Below are 17421 nucleotides of genomic sequence, written 5' to 3'. Positions count from 1 at the left end.
CCATATTTTATTTTCTAAATTCTTCAGATCAATACCGATCATGCTTAATTTTTGTATAATTTTTCAATTTCCTATGACCAACTTTTTTCAAAGCCAAAATCAAAAGCTCATTAGGTTTGAATTTGAGATCTTATTTAAGTAAAATACTTTTTCACATATTCTGACCAATTTATTATAAAATTTAATTTGACAATCGGTATGTCACAATGGAATTTCAAATTAAATTTTGGTCTTTTTTGAATAAAATATGAAAAAATCACAGATTGGTCATCATCATCGGGGCTACCCATTTTCATTCTTTCAAATTTATCATCTTAATCTACTAATAAATCGTCATTTACCCCCAATATCATTTTTAATTTATGTTAATAAGTTCAAAACACTCCTTCTGTTCTATACCTACGACACATGTCTGACAAATCATTTAATTAGTAGTAAATCTTCGTAATCATGATGTTTATTTTTATTTTATTTTTTTCTTCCTCTTTAAAGTGAACAGGTATTTAATTCATATCACGTTCAGAAAGTGTTGATTTTTGTTTGTGATTTTATTTTCACAAAAAAAGTTGAATGATTTTTAAAAGAGAAACTCCTTAGAGTTTGACATCAAAATATTTGTTCCATTGTATGCAAATTCCCGAAAATTCAATTCGCATTCCTGATTTTTTTGTTTATATTATAAACAATTTTCAGGATTTATTATCATTTATTATTGAATTTGACACTAATGTGTAGGTACATAATAAATGTAATTGTGTCTTTATTTCAATTTTGATATTTTTGTACAAAAAGATAACAGAGCTGAAAAGCAAAGTCATGACGTAATTTTGCAGTTTTTCATTCACGTTAAATATTTCCACACCGCAATAAACAAGTTTTAAAAAATCTGGTGTAAATGACTTTCTACTGGTCTTCAATTTTACGAAAATGTTGACATCCTGTTAAAATTTGTATGCAATCATAATTCATAAAATCAATCGATATAGAAATGAACACAGAATATTGAAAAATTGTCTGCACAAGGGCTATTCGATCGTTAAACATTATTTAGTGGTTATTAATAAGGTTTGTTTTTAACATTACAAACCCTTTGAACATTTAAAAATAAATTATGACAATTTCACCCCAGAAACAAGATTTTTATCAAACAAAACAATATCAAGATATCAAATATTATCCCCTGAACCAAAAAAAAAAGAACAAATAGGTTAGATACCCTCATCCTTAATATATTATCAATTGGTTATTTATAACAAAAACACACATACAAAACAATAGTCCTCGAGAAAACTGAACTAATATTTTTGTTTCCTTGTATTCTCTCTCTGACCACATAAAAAGAAATTGGTCATAAATTTTCGGGTAACAATATCCCATAACCATTCTGCAAATTGTCACAGTTTTTGAATTGAAGTGGTGCTGCTTGCTGCACGCTCCCTTTTTTTCCCTTCCGGATAAAACACCATGATACCAATCAAAACGTCAACATATAAAGCCCATTCAACCGTAATAGTCTGCTAAAAAAAGGTACTTCTTCATAAGTATGGTTACAGCACCCTCTTATTTTTTTTAATAAAAGTTATGTACATTTTTGTTTTTGAAACTGAATTGGATTTGGTAGTTTGTGTAAGGATAGGATATTGCAGATTTGTTTTTTTAGAAGCACAAGGTCGGGCTAGATTGGCATTTTTTTCTTTTAAGTAAATAAATAAAAATGATGATTTTTTTCCGGAATTAAAAGAGGGGAAAGAAGATCTTTTGTTTAAAATATAGAAGACCTCAGAATGCTATAAAGTGGTTGGGTAGATGTGCAACAGGGTAGATTTTGATTTAATATTTTATAATTTATGACTGAATTTGAAAACATTTTGGAAAATTGCTTTTTTTTAAGACTAAATTATTTATAGAGAAAAAGCTGAAAATTAACCGCATAAAATTTGTCTCAGACATTTTCAACTTTGTTACGTTTATTAAATTTTCTGCATCAGACTCATTCCCTTTCCGTTGTACTACATTGTATACTTACATTATTTATAAGATTTGAAAATTAGTCACGAAGATAAGAACCAAACCGAAGACGAAATTTTGAATCTATGTAGTTTTTTTCTTATGTGAACACTTTTGAAAACGTTAAATAAAAGTTTGCAGTTCCCACCATATATACGAACAAAATAACTTGTCCATTATAGAAACAGTATCTATCAATCAACCATTGAAATATGATTGTAATTTAATGCCTTTGGGTAAGATATTTTGTACTCCAACAGTCAAAGTCGTTAATCCTTCATTCACAAAACAAAAAACTTTATCTTGCCTTTGGCTCAAAAGTATACTATATTAATACTCGTATACTTACTTATAAATTGATAGTTCATTTATCACTATCACTTTTTTACAGTTTTTATTTCGTCTTATTGCTACTGTGACCTCGAAAAAATAAAAAACAAAACCAAACAAAAAATATTTTTAAAAGTCTGCAAATGTGACCATGCAAGTTTAGTCTGAATTCCTTGCATAAGTTGCAAGTCTACAAATCTGTGTTAAATATTCGTGACTGTCATTAATAAATTCAAACCCAAACAAACTGGCAATCTTCTCACTGTGTATATAAAAGAAGCACCGCGACTACTGTGATTTCTTATAAAAATGTTGTACTTGAACATGCAATAGTCGGCATTTTCTACAATTAGTAAAAAGATGTGCCATAAGCTAATGTCTTAAAAAAAAATGTACCTACACTGGACATTTACCTTGAGTACTGTTAACTAGGCCTCCAGACGTTGGATACCAGTTCATCTCGCTACCAATTACTTAATAATTTTTTGTAGAAACTCAGCTTACAAATTTCGCTTTGTGCAAGTCACGAACCAGAGGTGGCATCATATAATAAATCTGTCTAACAAACTACTTAAAGTTTCATTTTCATGCGCTATTAAACGTTTTACAAGATCAATGTGTTGCACAAACTTTCTTAATATGAACATTCCAAAATCAACAACTTGATTATGATGCATCGAAGGTCATCAATAAAGGTTTTAAATACCTAAAACTTCCTAAACAATTGCCAAACACCCACATCTATCAAAAAACTATCCTAATGTCAGTTTGAGGAGTTTCCTGCTGTTCCGCATTATCACCCATATTCAGCTATTCAGCTTAACTAGCGATTAACATTTGAATATCCCATTCGTCTCTGGGAAAGTTGACATTCTTAGACTATCTGTCAAATTGTCTGACAACCATATCTAACTTGGTCACACAACAAAAAATACCGTTAATCCTAAAAATTCGTCTCTATGGGTCCAAACAAAAGACATTCAGTATAAATTTATCTGTGTGCATTGCCACCCGTTGATTTTAAACTGGAGAAAGAAAACGAAAAGAAACACCTTAGCTCACTCCTTATTTTTCCTGGATTGCAATTTCTCACCAGGTAGACATCATAAATTAATTTTTGGTGACCCACTGCTGGACATGAACAATAATTGGACAGGCCACCAACAACGAACGGTTGTGGTTCGGATACTTTTCTAAATATGTTTACTCGTAGTAATTATCCATAGATAATTTGAGTATCTTGTATCTCTGTTGGTATCGTGTTTCATAAAATTTTCATTCAGCACCCCTGTAGGAGTGATCGTAAATTATGAGTTTGCACTTTGTAGTGTGTGGGCTTGGTGTGATTGTTTGTTTTTTATTTTTTTTTTTTATTTATTTAGGATTAATCGTTTAATTCATAAATTTCCCTCGAACTTGAAATATCTATGAGATACTATTTTTTGTACATTTTTTTTAATGAAAATCTAAGAACGATGGATATTTACATAGCAATACCCGTGGACAACATTTAACTACGACACCACCGTTAATGGAATTTTTCATGGTTCGTAGCCTTTTCTTTTAATAATTCAGAAGATGAGCGCTTATTTTTGTTTTTGACCATTTTCATGAATTTTGGTATTCTGCCTCCTTTTGGTCAACGGTTGTTGTGCATTCCGATCAGAAACAGGAAGTCTTTGGCGAAGAGTGAATTGGTAGAGTTAAATATTAGTGTGTGGTAAATCTTGTGTATGAGACGTTAACGCTCAACGATGGTGATGCCAGACCGCGGCACATTTATGCTTGACTTTGTGCGTTAATATTTTGTGAATTTATTAATTGTGACGGCTGCAGTCGCAGCGCAAAAGTTGAGTGACTTTCAATTTTTGTTGGTAAGCTTGTTTTTTTTTTTCTTATTCTGGTTATCGGTTTTGGGGGGAATGTAATATGAACAGGTTCCTTCAAATGAACGCAAAATAAGAAATAAGCTTTATACAAGAAGGTCTCACACCATCATCGTCCGTCGTAGTCGTGGTCGTTGTTACTAAATTTAATCGGTCCAGTTTATATATGTTTTTATATTTTATTTTTATTATGTCAATATTTTTCGGAGGTATTAAGGTGTTTTAACCATTTTGCCTGGGAGAAAATCGAAGACCAATATAATTAAGCCTATTAACTGGGTGATAAAATGTTGATTTTGAACGTTGTAAAAATGTCAATTAGGTTTATGAGAAGGCGACATAATTTGATGGAGATGTAAATTGACATATACACTTGATCAGATAGTTTTAATATCACGCAAGTTGAATAGACTTGAGCATTTTGGCACCTTTTTCAGCAAATTACCTGTTTAATTGAAAGTTTAAATTCAAAAAGCTTTAACACTGATTGAATGATGTGGAGAGCAATAGATTGGATATTTTGATCAATTTGCTGAATTTTATTTTCTTCCGCGTATTTACGCGGATTTTCAGTGTGAAACAAGGCTTTGGCAAACAAGGCTCTTCAGCCAAGCAGGTTTCTAGGTATTTTGAGTTAAAATCGTTTTTGCTGAAGCTGCATTTCATCGACAATAGAGTTTTGTGCAGCAGTGTTGCTACTTCTTGTTTTAAGAAATTGGCACAGATATTGGACTCTTTGAGAAGTAGTAGGCAAGAATTCTACCGGCCTTTGACAAGTCTTGGAAAAGTTATTTAAATGTTCAAAATTTGAATCATTGAAAAGTTTCTTCAATCCTTCGTTACCCTAGAAATGCTGGTTAGGTTATTTATGGTTCTATAGAGATCGATTTTGTTTTAAGACCACACAGAGAAAAATATGACCCGATAAAAACTAACAGATTGCCATATTGTTTTACCGTCCATACATTTCATAAGGAAATCTTATTAAAATCAACGATTAATAAGGTTTTTTTAAGGAGATTTCTTATTATTTTTATAGAGAAAATCTTATTAAAATTTGACTGAAAAGTTGATTTTTTTTTGCAACTTAGCACTAGAACAAAAATCGCGATCAATATTTTCATGGCAGGTTGGTTCAGGTGGTAAGGTGGGCGACTAATGATTTGAAGTCTCCAGTTCGATTCCCAGCCTGGTCATCGTTTTTTTTTATTTTTTGCAGATTTTAAAACAATAAGGAAAACCCGATTGTTTTAATAAGGTTTCCTTCTTGGATGAAAACCATAGAGAAATCTTATTGTTTTTGTTCTATTTTATGTGGTCTATTTTTCTCTGTGCAATTACCTCAAATTTTGTTTTCAATTAGCGTCCCAATAATTGATGCTTTTTAGAGTCTCTATTCAGCACTTAGTATACTGATAGTACAGGTAAAATAGACATTTAAAAAAAATTGTTACACTCATGAAACTTGGCAAAAAGTTTGCTTTTGGGATAAGAAACAAAGACAAAAAAAAGTCTATAAAAAAAAGTTGAGTGGAAGGGTGTTTCTTCGCGGACAAGAGGGAGGGGGTGAAGGTCAAAAATATACTGTTTTCAAGGTATTTTTTTATGCTGAATCTAATGACATAAAAAAAAGTCAATACGATTGCTCTAACAAAGTTATTGCCGATTAAAAACAAGGGTGTTTGTTTTTTGACTTCAACAGGTAAAATATAACAGAAACCTATGTGAAAAACATGCTACACTGACAAAATTCGGGATGAAGGTTTTAGATAAAGCAGGGACAAAGGATTCATAAAGTTTTTAAAAATATTTTTGGTGAAAGGGTGTTTTTTTGGTGGGTTGAGTTGTGTGTGAGAAAGGTTTAATAACAGCTGACTTATATTTTATTATTTTTTAAAACTTGGTGAAAAAGTTTTGTTTGGTACAGGAATTAAGAATCCATAAAGTGTACAAAAATTTCTTGAGTTAAAGGGTGTTTTTTTTTTTTTAAAGATATGATGAAATTCGGAATTAGTACCACAAAAACTGGGAAAAAATTGTTACACCAATGAAAATTGGTACAAATGTTTGATTTATAACAGAAACCAAGAATCTAATTAGTCTATAAAAATATTTTAGGTGAAACGGTGTTTTTTTGGGGAAATAAGGGAAATCCGCGATAAGTCCGATAAAATCAATAGTATAAAAGTTACCCTTACGAAATTTATTAAAAATGTTGTCTTTCCCTTGGCAATTACGAATAAAGTAAAACTATAAATTTTTTCATGTGAAAGGGTGTTTTTTTTAGGTGTAAAGAAAATATGGGTATATTTGGTAAAGTGTGCAATTCGAGAGTAATACTAATGGTACCCTAGTGAAATTCAGGAATTATGTTATTTTTGAGATAAGAAACAATTATATACAGTGTCTATAAAAATATCATGGTTAAAAGGCTGTTTTTTTGAGTGAAAACAAAAATGATGGGTTACCCTATGCAATTTGGTGAAAATATTGAAATTGGGATAGAAAGCAAGAATAAAGAGTTTTCATAAAAAAATTTAGGTGAAAGGGTGTTTTTTTTTCGAAGAGACAGTAAAATCTGTAATTGGTTCCAAAAAGCCAATGATTCGTGTAGAACGTATAACTTGTCTTCAAAACCAAAAATAAAATGAATCATTGGCTTTTTGGGACCAATTACAAATTTTACTGTCAAACAATTTTTTTCAGTATATTTTTCACCTTTTCATGAGTGTTACAATTTTTTTTTTTATTTCTTGGTTTTATTTACTATTTTACCTGTACTATGAAAAAAAAATCAAACTTACTAAAAATTCATTATAATTTATAACGTACTTCTTGAATTTTGCACCGGCGACGAAGAAAATATTTCTCTACCCTCGATTAAAACCATATTTTAGTATCATTGAAGACATTAAAGAACTAATGAAACATCAAATGCAATAGTGCAAAATAATTAAAACTTCTAAGCTACCAGGACCGTCGTCGCCGCTGATATACCGACTGTCAAACAAATCAATTGAATGAAATTGGATTAAAACCAACAATTCAAGTCGGTATCTTTGAACAATTTATTAATTGATTCGCATAAAAATGCATCCAAATGACAAAAAAATAAACAGACTCATTTAAACACCAATCGATCACTCTCTTGAGATACTATATACAAAACTCCTGCACCATACACATCTACTTAACCCATTTAACGTGTTAATAGCTTAAGAAACCATTCTTACAACTATACTGCCTATATCCTCCTAATTGCTGTCGGCTTAAGCGTTTGTTCTCATTTAAAATGCATAACGTGATGCCCATGTTCTTCACGCTGCTCACTCAACTGCGTGCCTCTTGATTTTTTTTTTTTTACTTTGCTTGGTTTTTTTATGGACTCTGTCTAGTTTGCCAATTTATCCATTGTGAACATGATAATTAAGCATAAATGGTCGGTGAATATAACTTTTAACATTATTATAATGGTCGAGTGCTACTGATTCAATTGGTATTCAATACCAGGATTCTCTCTCTTTCGACAATGTGTGTGTCTGTCTGTCCCTCATCAGCTGAAGACACACGCATTCAGATAGGCAGTAAAATATTGTAAATGAAGGCACGGCTTCAAGTCGAAGTTTGTGTTTATGGTATTTCATCATTATTCCAGCTGTGAAGTGTGAGACTGGGCAAAAAAAAATTGAAAAAAAAACAACATTCTCCAAATCGGTTATTCAACTCGAAAACAAAATAACGCTTCATGTCCACGAGGATTAAAATCATTGTTTGCTGGGGTAATATAATGTTAAACATAACGGCACCTTGTTTAACAAAAATATTCACTAATCTTACAGTTTGTCGAAATTGAGACTTTAAAACGTTCCAAATTTGGGATTATTACGATCGACTTCCTGCTGTTTTTTAACGATCCATTCGAGTTTAGTATTCAAAAAGTCATAATATATGAAGGGAAAAATTCGTTGACCATAAATCATTTGATTGCTTCCACTTGGGAGAGTCCAATGCAACCATCCGTATTCGTCGTCATTTATCCTGTGAAGACAAAGAAACAATTGGGTTCGTTCACAGTTCTCTCTGATTCCTATGTGTATGAGTTTCTTATAGCTTTTAGTACGAATATTAACTTATTTTGCAACCAAAAATTGACCTGATTTTTTTGCCAGAATTCGGTTATGCTGCAGTAATTGGATGACCTACAAAATGAAGAAGGAATATCTTCTCGATTCTGGTTGAGTTCTCTGTGGGAGGTGGAAGAAGCATTGCATAAGTTAACATTTTCGATAACTCATGCACTAACAAATCGGTGGGTGTTTCAGATTTTTTTTGGAATGTTGGAACTTTCGTTTTCAAGGGCAGTGATTGATTGATGAGGTTTTTGTTTGGAGACTCAAGAAAGTAAACCGGAGTGAATCGGTAAAAGTTGATTTTTAATTGTTTTTTAAATAATTCTAGAAGCCCATAATTTGTGTCTGGGGCAAGGTCTTCAATTAAGATTTTTTTCATGACAGATTTAAAGTGTCCCATGAAATATGTTCAGTATTGGCTTTCGATTTCGTCGTCATTATGCATACTTTCACTATGTTACTATTTGCCCACAAACTTTGTTAACTTTAAAGTCTATTGTAGCGTGCAAAAGAAAATCATAAATGCACTTATTTTTTATTGTAAATAATTCATTTTGTAAACAAGAAATAACATGGTTCTAAAATGCTCCTCAAAATAAATCGATTAAGTGGATAAGTCATTTATAATTCACCCATTTGCTACTCTATTTTAGTCTCTTTTAACCTCTCATAAATAACCTAAATATGCCAGTGACCTACCCTGTCAATTTGTAGATAGTAAAAATGACACTATCTCAAGTCCCTACATGTTCGACTTTAATATTCTTTCAATATGTTTCCTAATCGCGCACATGAAGTATACAAGACAAAACGAATAAAAAAAAATAACAACAACAACAAAAAGACTATCGTTTTGTATATTTTGAAATGATTTTGACATATTTCGTGCACAACAGAAAATAAATTATGTACACCCTCATCACATGTTGACCGCGATGTCAATTGTTGAATGTTATAACATTATAAAGTTCAGATATTTCCAGAAAAAAAAATAGTGGAAACATTTTTTTTGAATTGTCGAGTATTTATCTTAAAAGGTCATTGGTTTGAAGTTGTAATTAATTTTTTTTGACAGGTCACACACGTTTGGTTCGTTTTTTTTTTTTTTGTTTGACATGTAATTTTATCTTAAGTTTTTTTGTAAATTCTTTTTATGTTATGAATAATTTTATGATTTTAATTTTTGGTGGCTAACTATACTTTTTTGGGGTAGAAAGGATGAATAGAAAGTTGTCAAAGAATATTTCTCACGGCTAACCAGAGAAATTGTCAAAAATGTCCCAATAGAAAATGTCCAAATAGAAACGGTTACAGAAGTTGTTAAAAAATACGCTGTATCGCATAATCAGAGACTGCAAAGTCATACCAATTCTGAAATGGTGTCCGTCTTGAATACAAGAAACCATGTTCGGAGATTAAGAAGAACCAAGCCTCATGAGCTTATGGTCTAAAAAAACATGGGAAAGTATTAAAAGTTTAAACTTCTCCCAAAGTGATTTTACAAAGTTAAGAAAGAAAAATCTGATGTCGATCTCTCAAGATTGGTCCTGATAAAGAGGTGGTTTTAGTGGTTAAGAGTCCCACACTACTTGGTGTCGAATACTGCCAAGTGTTTTTTGAAGATTTCCTCCCGTCAAAAAAAAAAAAAAAAAAAAAAAAAAAATGTCCCAAAAATTATTTTCTTCTTTGTTATTGGGGAATTACTGGAAAATTAATCTTTTTTAACAATTTATCAATAATTTATGCCTTATTGATTTTTTGTATAGGGCTTAAGGATTAGTTTCAAATTTTTTGTCTGAAAAGTTCTATAATGCTTTCAATATTAAAAAATTTAAACTGATAATTTTATATTATTAAAACCAATTTGTTTTATTTATTATAACATTAAAAAAAAATAAATTTAAATTAATTTTATTCTCTAAACCTTTCGAGTTTTTGTACAACAAAATTAGAAAACTAGGAAATTTTCAAACATTTTTTCAAAATAAAATTTGGTATCTCATTCTTAAGAAATAAATATTTGACAAATAAAAACAAAACCTCAAACAAATTCATCGACCCGTTTTCAAAGAATTGAATTTTGAAAAGAAAAAAAAAACTATGTAATATTATTGATCTAGCATTTCAGTTTGCATATGAATTGTTATTCTTATAATTTATTATTTAATTTTAATTAAAATAAAGTTCGTACCCCAGCTCTTTCATTTTGGAATTGAAAATATCGTAAAACTATAAATTACATAACAATATTATAAGTTTTTGATTTTGCCAATTCTTTAATCGAATATTTCTTCTTTTTTATATTTACAGCAATATTACAACGAACGACGGTTGATGTTGGGCGAATAAAAATCCAAGGTGTAGCGACATGTTTATACCTTTGCATGGATCAATGTGGTGCAGTCTATGGTTCGGTAAGCAATGTAATTTTATTTATTTGTTTTTCTTTCATTCTTCTCATTTCATTGTCTATCATCCCTTTTTCTTTTTCTATCTAAACGAAATTCCAACAGACACTCGTATATCGTGAAAATGTCAAAATAACTGACATAGGAGTTTTTATTTTATGTATTTCCTAGGCGCTAAAATAAAACCCTCAAAAGAAAAAAAAGGAACAAAAAACAAAAGGATAATCATTGACATAAATAAGAAAACCCGAAACCTTTCACAGGAAACCCCATAGTCATCTCATCACCAATAGTTTTCCTCTAATTTTTTCTAATAGAAAAACATACACAGACATACCTACTTATTTTCTCTTAAAAAAATACACAAGTGATAAGTGATTTTAGTTTTTCTGTCGTCTTTTGTATATTCTCAAAGAAAGGATATCATTTGAAATTGATCTCATATCCTGTGGTGTAAAGCGCGCCATTTTTCAGTTTAATTTTTAAAATCATGATCATTTGTTATTGTGAGAGGCAACAATTGTAGTGTTAATGTATTAATATATGTGACAGGTATTGAAAAAAACTGGCGCATGTAACAGGTCCTTTGTTTCTGGAAAGTTTTTATGTCTTAAAGGCGCCGCCGATATGCCTATAATAGGATCAGATAAAAAGATCAGTTAAAGTCGTTATATTTGAATTTTTATTAATTTTGCTTGAGGTTTGAAAATTATTTGTTTTTTTTTTTTGTTTTTTGTTTTAGAAAAATTGAATAATTTATTGGTATGAGAAAATTGTCAATTTGATTTAAAAATAGGAACATTTCATTCATATGCATGTCTGTGAATTATTTTTTTTTTTTTGTTAATTGAAATGCTTTTTTTTCTCTATGCGATGCATGATATTTTATTTTAAATTTGACTTGCTCGTATAGAGTTTTGCACTTGAAAAATTTGAGTGAATAAGTTTAGTTTTAGTGTGGTTCTGCGTCTTATTTTTAATTTGTGTGCGTTTTTAGATATGTATTGTGTATAGTCAATAAGGGTTGTATGGGTATCACTTTTTGACACATAACCAGTTCGGTACATTTTTTTTCGAACTAGAATTTTTTCCAATTACCTACTAACTTTTTATTCTATCAAATATACATATGCAGTTACTTAAAAAACCCAAAAAAAAAACGTTCCGAAACTTAACAAAATGCCCGACTGGGTCACATAAACTTGCTCTTAGAGTTCAAGTTGCTAAAATTTTTAAGACTTTTTATGTAAAAATTTGGTAATGTTTATGTTCTTAAATGCTTTTTTATAAAAAAAATCGTTGAATTTGAATAAGTAGGTAGTTTTTCAGAAAACCATATTAAAAAAAAAAAAACGTTTTATGGAAGATACCGTTAATATCGATTTTCGACAAAAAAAAATCATTAAACGATAAAACTAAATATCATTTGAATTTTTTGAACAAAATTGTTGGAGCCGTTTTTGAAAAACTTAAACTTTTCTTAAATTGTTTTATGACAGGTACCGTTTTTTATCATTTAAAATAATATAGAGAACGGAAGTAGCTGGAATCAAAAGACCTTGTGATTACATTGGTACATACAAAATAAAAATTGGCGAGCTAAACACACCTAGATTTTATTTCGATTCTCTGAATTTGAATCCGAGGTTCGTTTGGCACCATCAGATCCTGATTTCCAGTAAAATGCAAAATACCACTAGAAAACAATTTTTAGCTGTTTTTGCACTTTACTCAAAAGCTATTCCTTTACGGGACATGCATACATACATAACCGTGGGTCTAGTTTGTTGTACAGTGTTGATGTTACTATAAATATTAGTACTGAATTGTTGTCCACAACTTTTTTTAATATTTAAACAAGAGAAGACATACAAAAATTTATGATTTATTTATCTAGATTCAAGCGGATGATTTTTTCTTTGAACTTTTATTTGAGATAATTCCATCGATAGCTTCGTATTTTTTTTTTTTCCTAAAATACCAAAAATGTTCGGTTTCTTTTTCTATGAATTTCATAATTTTGATTCATTTTTGTTTTATTGCTAGCGACATTCATTTTAGAGAAATATAAATCATTTTTGTGCACTCATAAATTCTACAATATAAAAGGGCTCTAAAGTTTATTGGTATATTTTTTGGCAAGATACATTTAGCTCACCTATTTTCATCATTTATGTGGGAATCTTTTGAAAAAAATTAGAAAATCCAGTGAGGGATTTAATGAATAAAATAACTGGATTTGCACTAAGGCGCCCCTCAAACCTTCTATACCTAATAAATCGTTCAATGTTTTTTTTAATAATTGTAATAATGGAAAGTTTTTAATATTATTCTAAGAAACTATGCCATTTTTGAAATTTTTATCCACTTTCTATCGAAGTAAAGAGATAAAAAACGAATTCGATAGTTTTTTTTTTTTTTTTAAAAAGTAGGGTTTTTCTGAGCTTTACATCATTACTATCCGAACATTTTAACTGCTCTCATCCCCATCCAATGTTCAAATGATCCCAAGAACGAAGTCACAGAATAAAAGTTATAAATATTTAAAGGAATTTGCGTTATTGTAATCCAACCCTGAATAACTCCTTTATAGATATTTCTGTCAATACGAATTAGTGACCGATTTTTCAAAATTATGAATACCTATATTGATTCTATAGATATTTCCCAAGCGATGACAAGAGAACAAACCTAGATCAAAACCGAAAACCACAAAAGTCAACCACAAAGGCTTAGCATAAGAAACATATACAATTTGATTCGATTAGGAATCAATTAGTTTACCTCCTGTGGCGCCCACTTTACCTACCCATATGAATTGTTTGATCGAGTTTTTCTCCTTTTTTTTAAATTTTTTTTTATATGTTTTTGGGAAACCAAAATGTGTCCAACAATAAAATTGACTGCTCCAAAAAAACTGGTCCCAAAAACATCATTACTCTTGTTTTGAATGTTACATATATATAATTTCCTTATAGATCCCTCTTGGTCTTCTATTATACATGGTGTGTCTATTAAAATCAAATTTACATTGTGTATCTGTCTGTTGGACACATGTATATGTAGACTTTTCGAATTTTACACGAAATCCCTTCTGGGGGCTACTCTTGTTCTTATCTGGGGCGGCTAGTTAAAGCGGCACAGGACAACAACTGAAATAATTAAAATATATTCACCGCAGGGTGGCGGCAGAAAAGACTTTTCTTTTTTTTTTTATTTTTGGTTTGAAGATAAACGAGGAGTGTTTTTTAACTTTATCATATCAACACGACTTGTCGGTGTTTTTTTTTTTTGTTTGTTTGTTGTTCTTTTGTCGTTGGAAAGCCACAATCATTTGGAACTAATGAACACAGCTCACTCGGTAATCATTAATAGTTGATAAAACCAGTGATCTAATGAATTGGTTTTGAACACTGTCTCTGTGGCCTGTGGGAGGATTATATGGAAGTGTGGAAAGAATTGGGATTTCGAGTTTTCTTGTTTAGAAACAAAAAGACCACACAACAATGAAAATGATGTCTTTTGAAAAAGGAACAAAAAAAAATATGTTGCTTGTGGGTTGTAAGGAGATGAGAGTAAATAGTTTTGAGTTTTTGACCCACACTAGATATCTAGATTCATAATTTAGAAATAAATCCCTTTAAAATTATTGGGGATTATTAAATACAGGGTTTGTGTAATATTTCATAAATGTAGTACATTGATTTCGGTTAGTTAAATAATCGAATTTGGGTAGTTTTAATATTTAACTATAGGTTTTCAGTTATTGGCTGTACCTATACCAGGGTGAGAGCGAGGCACAACTGATTTCCACTACAGATCTGCAGGTACTATTGAGACCCCTGGTGGAGTTTTTTAAGGTTTTTATAATGAGACTTCTGTTACTATCAGAAATGGAAAATGACATTTTTGTAATTGTACTGAAAATTTCATATGTATTGTACTGAAAAAATGGGTTTAATTGTATTGAAATACATATATTTTTCACAGGAGAAATTAATATATATAAAATTTAATCAGCATTTTTTTTGCAAAAACTCTTAAATTTTCCATATAACTTTCATTATTTTCTGGGTAAAGAGTAATTTTCGGTATAAAATAAATACGAGAAGAAATACTTATTCATAGAAGATTACTACAAGTATTAAAAAACTTGAAAAAAATGCAAAAATGGTGGTTTTTTAAACTTAAAATTACAAATTATTTGGTAATTACCACAACTCTATAAAAAGATAATATGTGTTAACACATTTCCAACATAAAGACTAAGGTGTTTTCTTTGAATTTCATAAAATTTTCGAATAGCTTTTACAATACTTGCTGATGAATGTCAAAAAAATAGATAGGTATTTATAAATATTTTCAAAAAACAAGTCACTATGCTCAAATTGTAACATTTATTTTGGTTCAAAAATCTGAAATTAAATTGAAACTTAAACAAATAGATCTGTCATTTGTTTATTCTTTCGATTTTTTATTTTTTTGAAAGCTTTGATTGCAAAAGAATTTTTAAGACACAGATTAAAAAATTGTATCGAATTTCGACAAATTGTATTTTTGTACTCGAGAAAACTCATTTGTATCGAATTCGGTACAATTGTATCGATTTTTCCAGGCCTGATTACTATACTGCTCGGTAGTTACTAATGAAGTCAGGCTTCTGAAAGTACTTCTCATACTCAGTAAGTAGAAGTGAGGCTTCTGGTGAAAATACTGATCGAAAGATATCAATGAACTTGAACATGGTGTTGGTACTATTTATTGGAAAACAATAAAAGACCTCTGGAAGCACTACTGATCTGCAGATATCAGTGGCCATACTGAACGACTACAAAATATATACTCTTTGACATCTTCTAATTAAACCAAAACCAGGAGTGGTGATCGTTATTTATTTATGCTGCTGAGGTCTCTCAATGAACTCCCATCAAATAAATTACTGATCTGAAACCTCTGCTTCCATTCACTTGCACGTCTTCTATCATTCTGCAATTTCATTTAATACTTCATCGGTTGTCATTAGAAGAAAGTTGTGCAGATTTAACATAGCAAACCTACATTTCTGCCTTATAATAAAGCTGTTTCAAATTGTAGTCTTTTATCAGGTTATATAGAAAACCACATATTAATATACACAATCAGCAAGCTTCTTCATGTCTATTATCCAAACGCCATGATCTTGAAAGGTTTTGCCATTCTCAAAACATACTCATTTCACCATCCTACTGATCAATTTCAAATCCACCTGTGTAATTATCGCCTGCCATCAGATAACGCCAACATTTTCATTTTCTTAAGGAGAACTCACAACAAAAATACACAGCCGACACAGTGCACATCAGAGAGCGTCCTGCAATGAATCTATATATCTCTAAGGCTTTCCATTGAACACTTCAATGCCAGAACCCAGAAGATACTTGGCACGTACAACACAGTAAGCGAGTGCGCGCACACGCATATCTCAATTAAAACCTAACTAATTACAACGTTGAACGTCGAAATTGTGTATATTTACAATAGAGCCACCATAATTCAATCGTCAGCATCTTTTAAACGAATCACGCTGGCATTGCAGAGCTATGTATAAGTATATAGTCTGCTCCCGTGCCGGGTGCTCTCAGATATATACCTATATGCTGACGCTGAATACTATATCTATATCTATATCTAGCTATATCTCCACTCACGTGTGGATACCATTCATTCCATTCTTACGGAAGATAATCATTAATATCCGCCACCTCCACACACCGTTAAACTCGCACTCGAAAAAGTAGCAACACTCTTACCGCTTAACCTATACAATATTGTCGGTCGGTCGGTCGGACGGTTGTTTGGTCGTTTTCCGTTCCCCTCCTTACACCTGAAAAATATGCCTATACAGCTCTTGAAAAGCGAGTGCTGATGCTGATCACAATTTAAGATAAATAATTTCTGGATTCGTTGACAGACGGACAGACAGACGCGTTCTTCACGTTCACGTTTTTGTTGTTTTGCTGGCGGATTGTATAGATGTATTTTTATCTTCTTGCAATCGATTGTGAAACTAAAATAGAATTAGTAACATGAATTTATATAGATTTAATGGATTTTTCTTTCCATTTTTATTTTTTTTTTTTGTTATGGCTGTTATGGATGGATTTCCACATTACAAATTTTTGTAGCTATATAGAGAGGGTTGACATCAGCAATTATTGTTGAGGATAGACAAACATTTTGACATTTCTAAATTCATATGTCATTATGACATTGATGACATTGTTTTTTTTTCATAGGGTTTCTTCTTTATAGGCTTGAAGTATTTTTATTTTTAGAATATAAATGCGGGAGTAAGTTGCTTTAAATTGTTCTGTAAAACAAACATTAACCAAGATTCATCAAAAGTTGTGTTGGAAACAAGGTCGCTAATTATTATTTTTCTTCAACGTAAAGTGTTTCATCCTTCTTTTTGAACTGCAACTTTTTAGATATTTAAAGCAAATTTAGATCGTTGTACAAACATGGTTCCTTCTAGGGGAAAGTGGCCACCAATATAAAATGGCCCCCCTAGCTAGAAATAGTAGAATCAAACAGAATTAGGAGGTCTTATGAATACAATTATTAGTTTATCTGACAGCACCGTCATAATATGAAATTTTTTTTTTTCGGTATTGAAACTTA

The 17421-nt window shown here is 30.7% G+C and overlaps 1 protein-coding gene and 1 long non-coding RNA gene across 9 annotated transcripts in view; one reads left to right on the top strand and one right to left on the bottom strand.

Moving 5' to 3' along the window:
• The window catches only part of LOC129916955 (uncharacterized), a 90615-nt gene that overhangs the window by 32929 nt on the left and 40265 nt on the right, over positions 1-17421 (bottom strand). The gene's annotated exons all lie outside the window — the stretch shown is intronic.
• LOC129916933 (probable serine/threonine-protein kinase DDB_G0282963) overlaps positions 1-17421 on the top strand; it is a 140738-nt gene that overhangs the window by 102313 nt on the left and 21004 nt on the right. For all 8 annotated transcript variants that reach the window (XM_055997181.1, XM_055997185.1, XM_055997183.1 and 5 more), the window contains one exon: positions 10664-10767. In XM_055997181.1, coding sequence (XP_055853156.1) covers positions 10664-10767 — 104 coding nt within the window. The remainder of the gene's footprint in view (positions 1-10663; positions 10768-17421) is intronic.

This window comes from Episyrphus balteatus, chromosome 3, assembly GCF_945859705.1.
Source record: "Episyrphus balteatus chromosome 3, idEpiBalt1.1, whole genome shotgun sequence".
NCBI classification, from domain to species: Eukaryota; Metazoa; Arthropoda; class Insecta; order Diptera; family Syrphidae; genus Episyrphus; species Episyrphus balteatus.
This window is presented reverse-complemented; position numbering and strand designations above follow the sequence as displayed.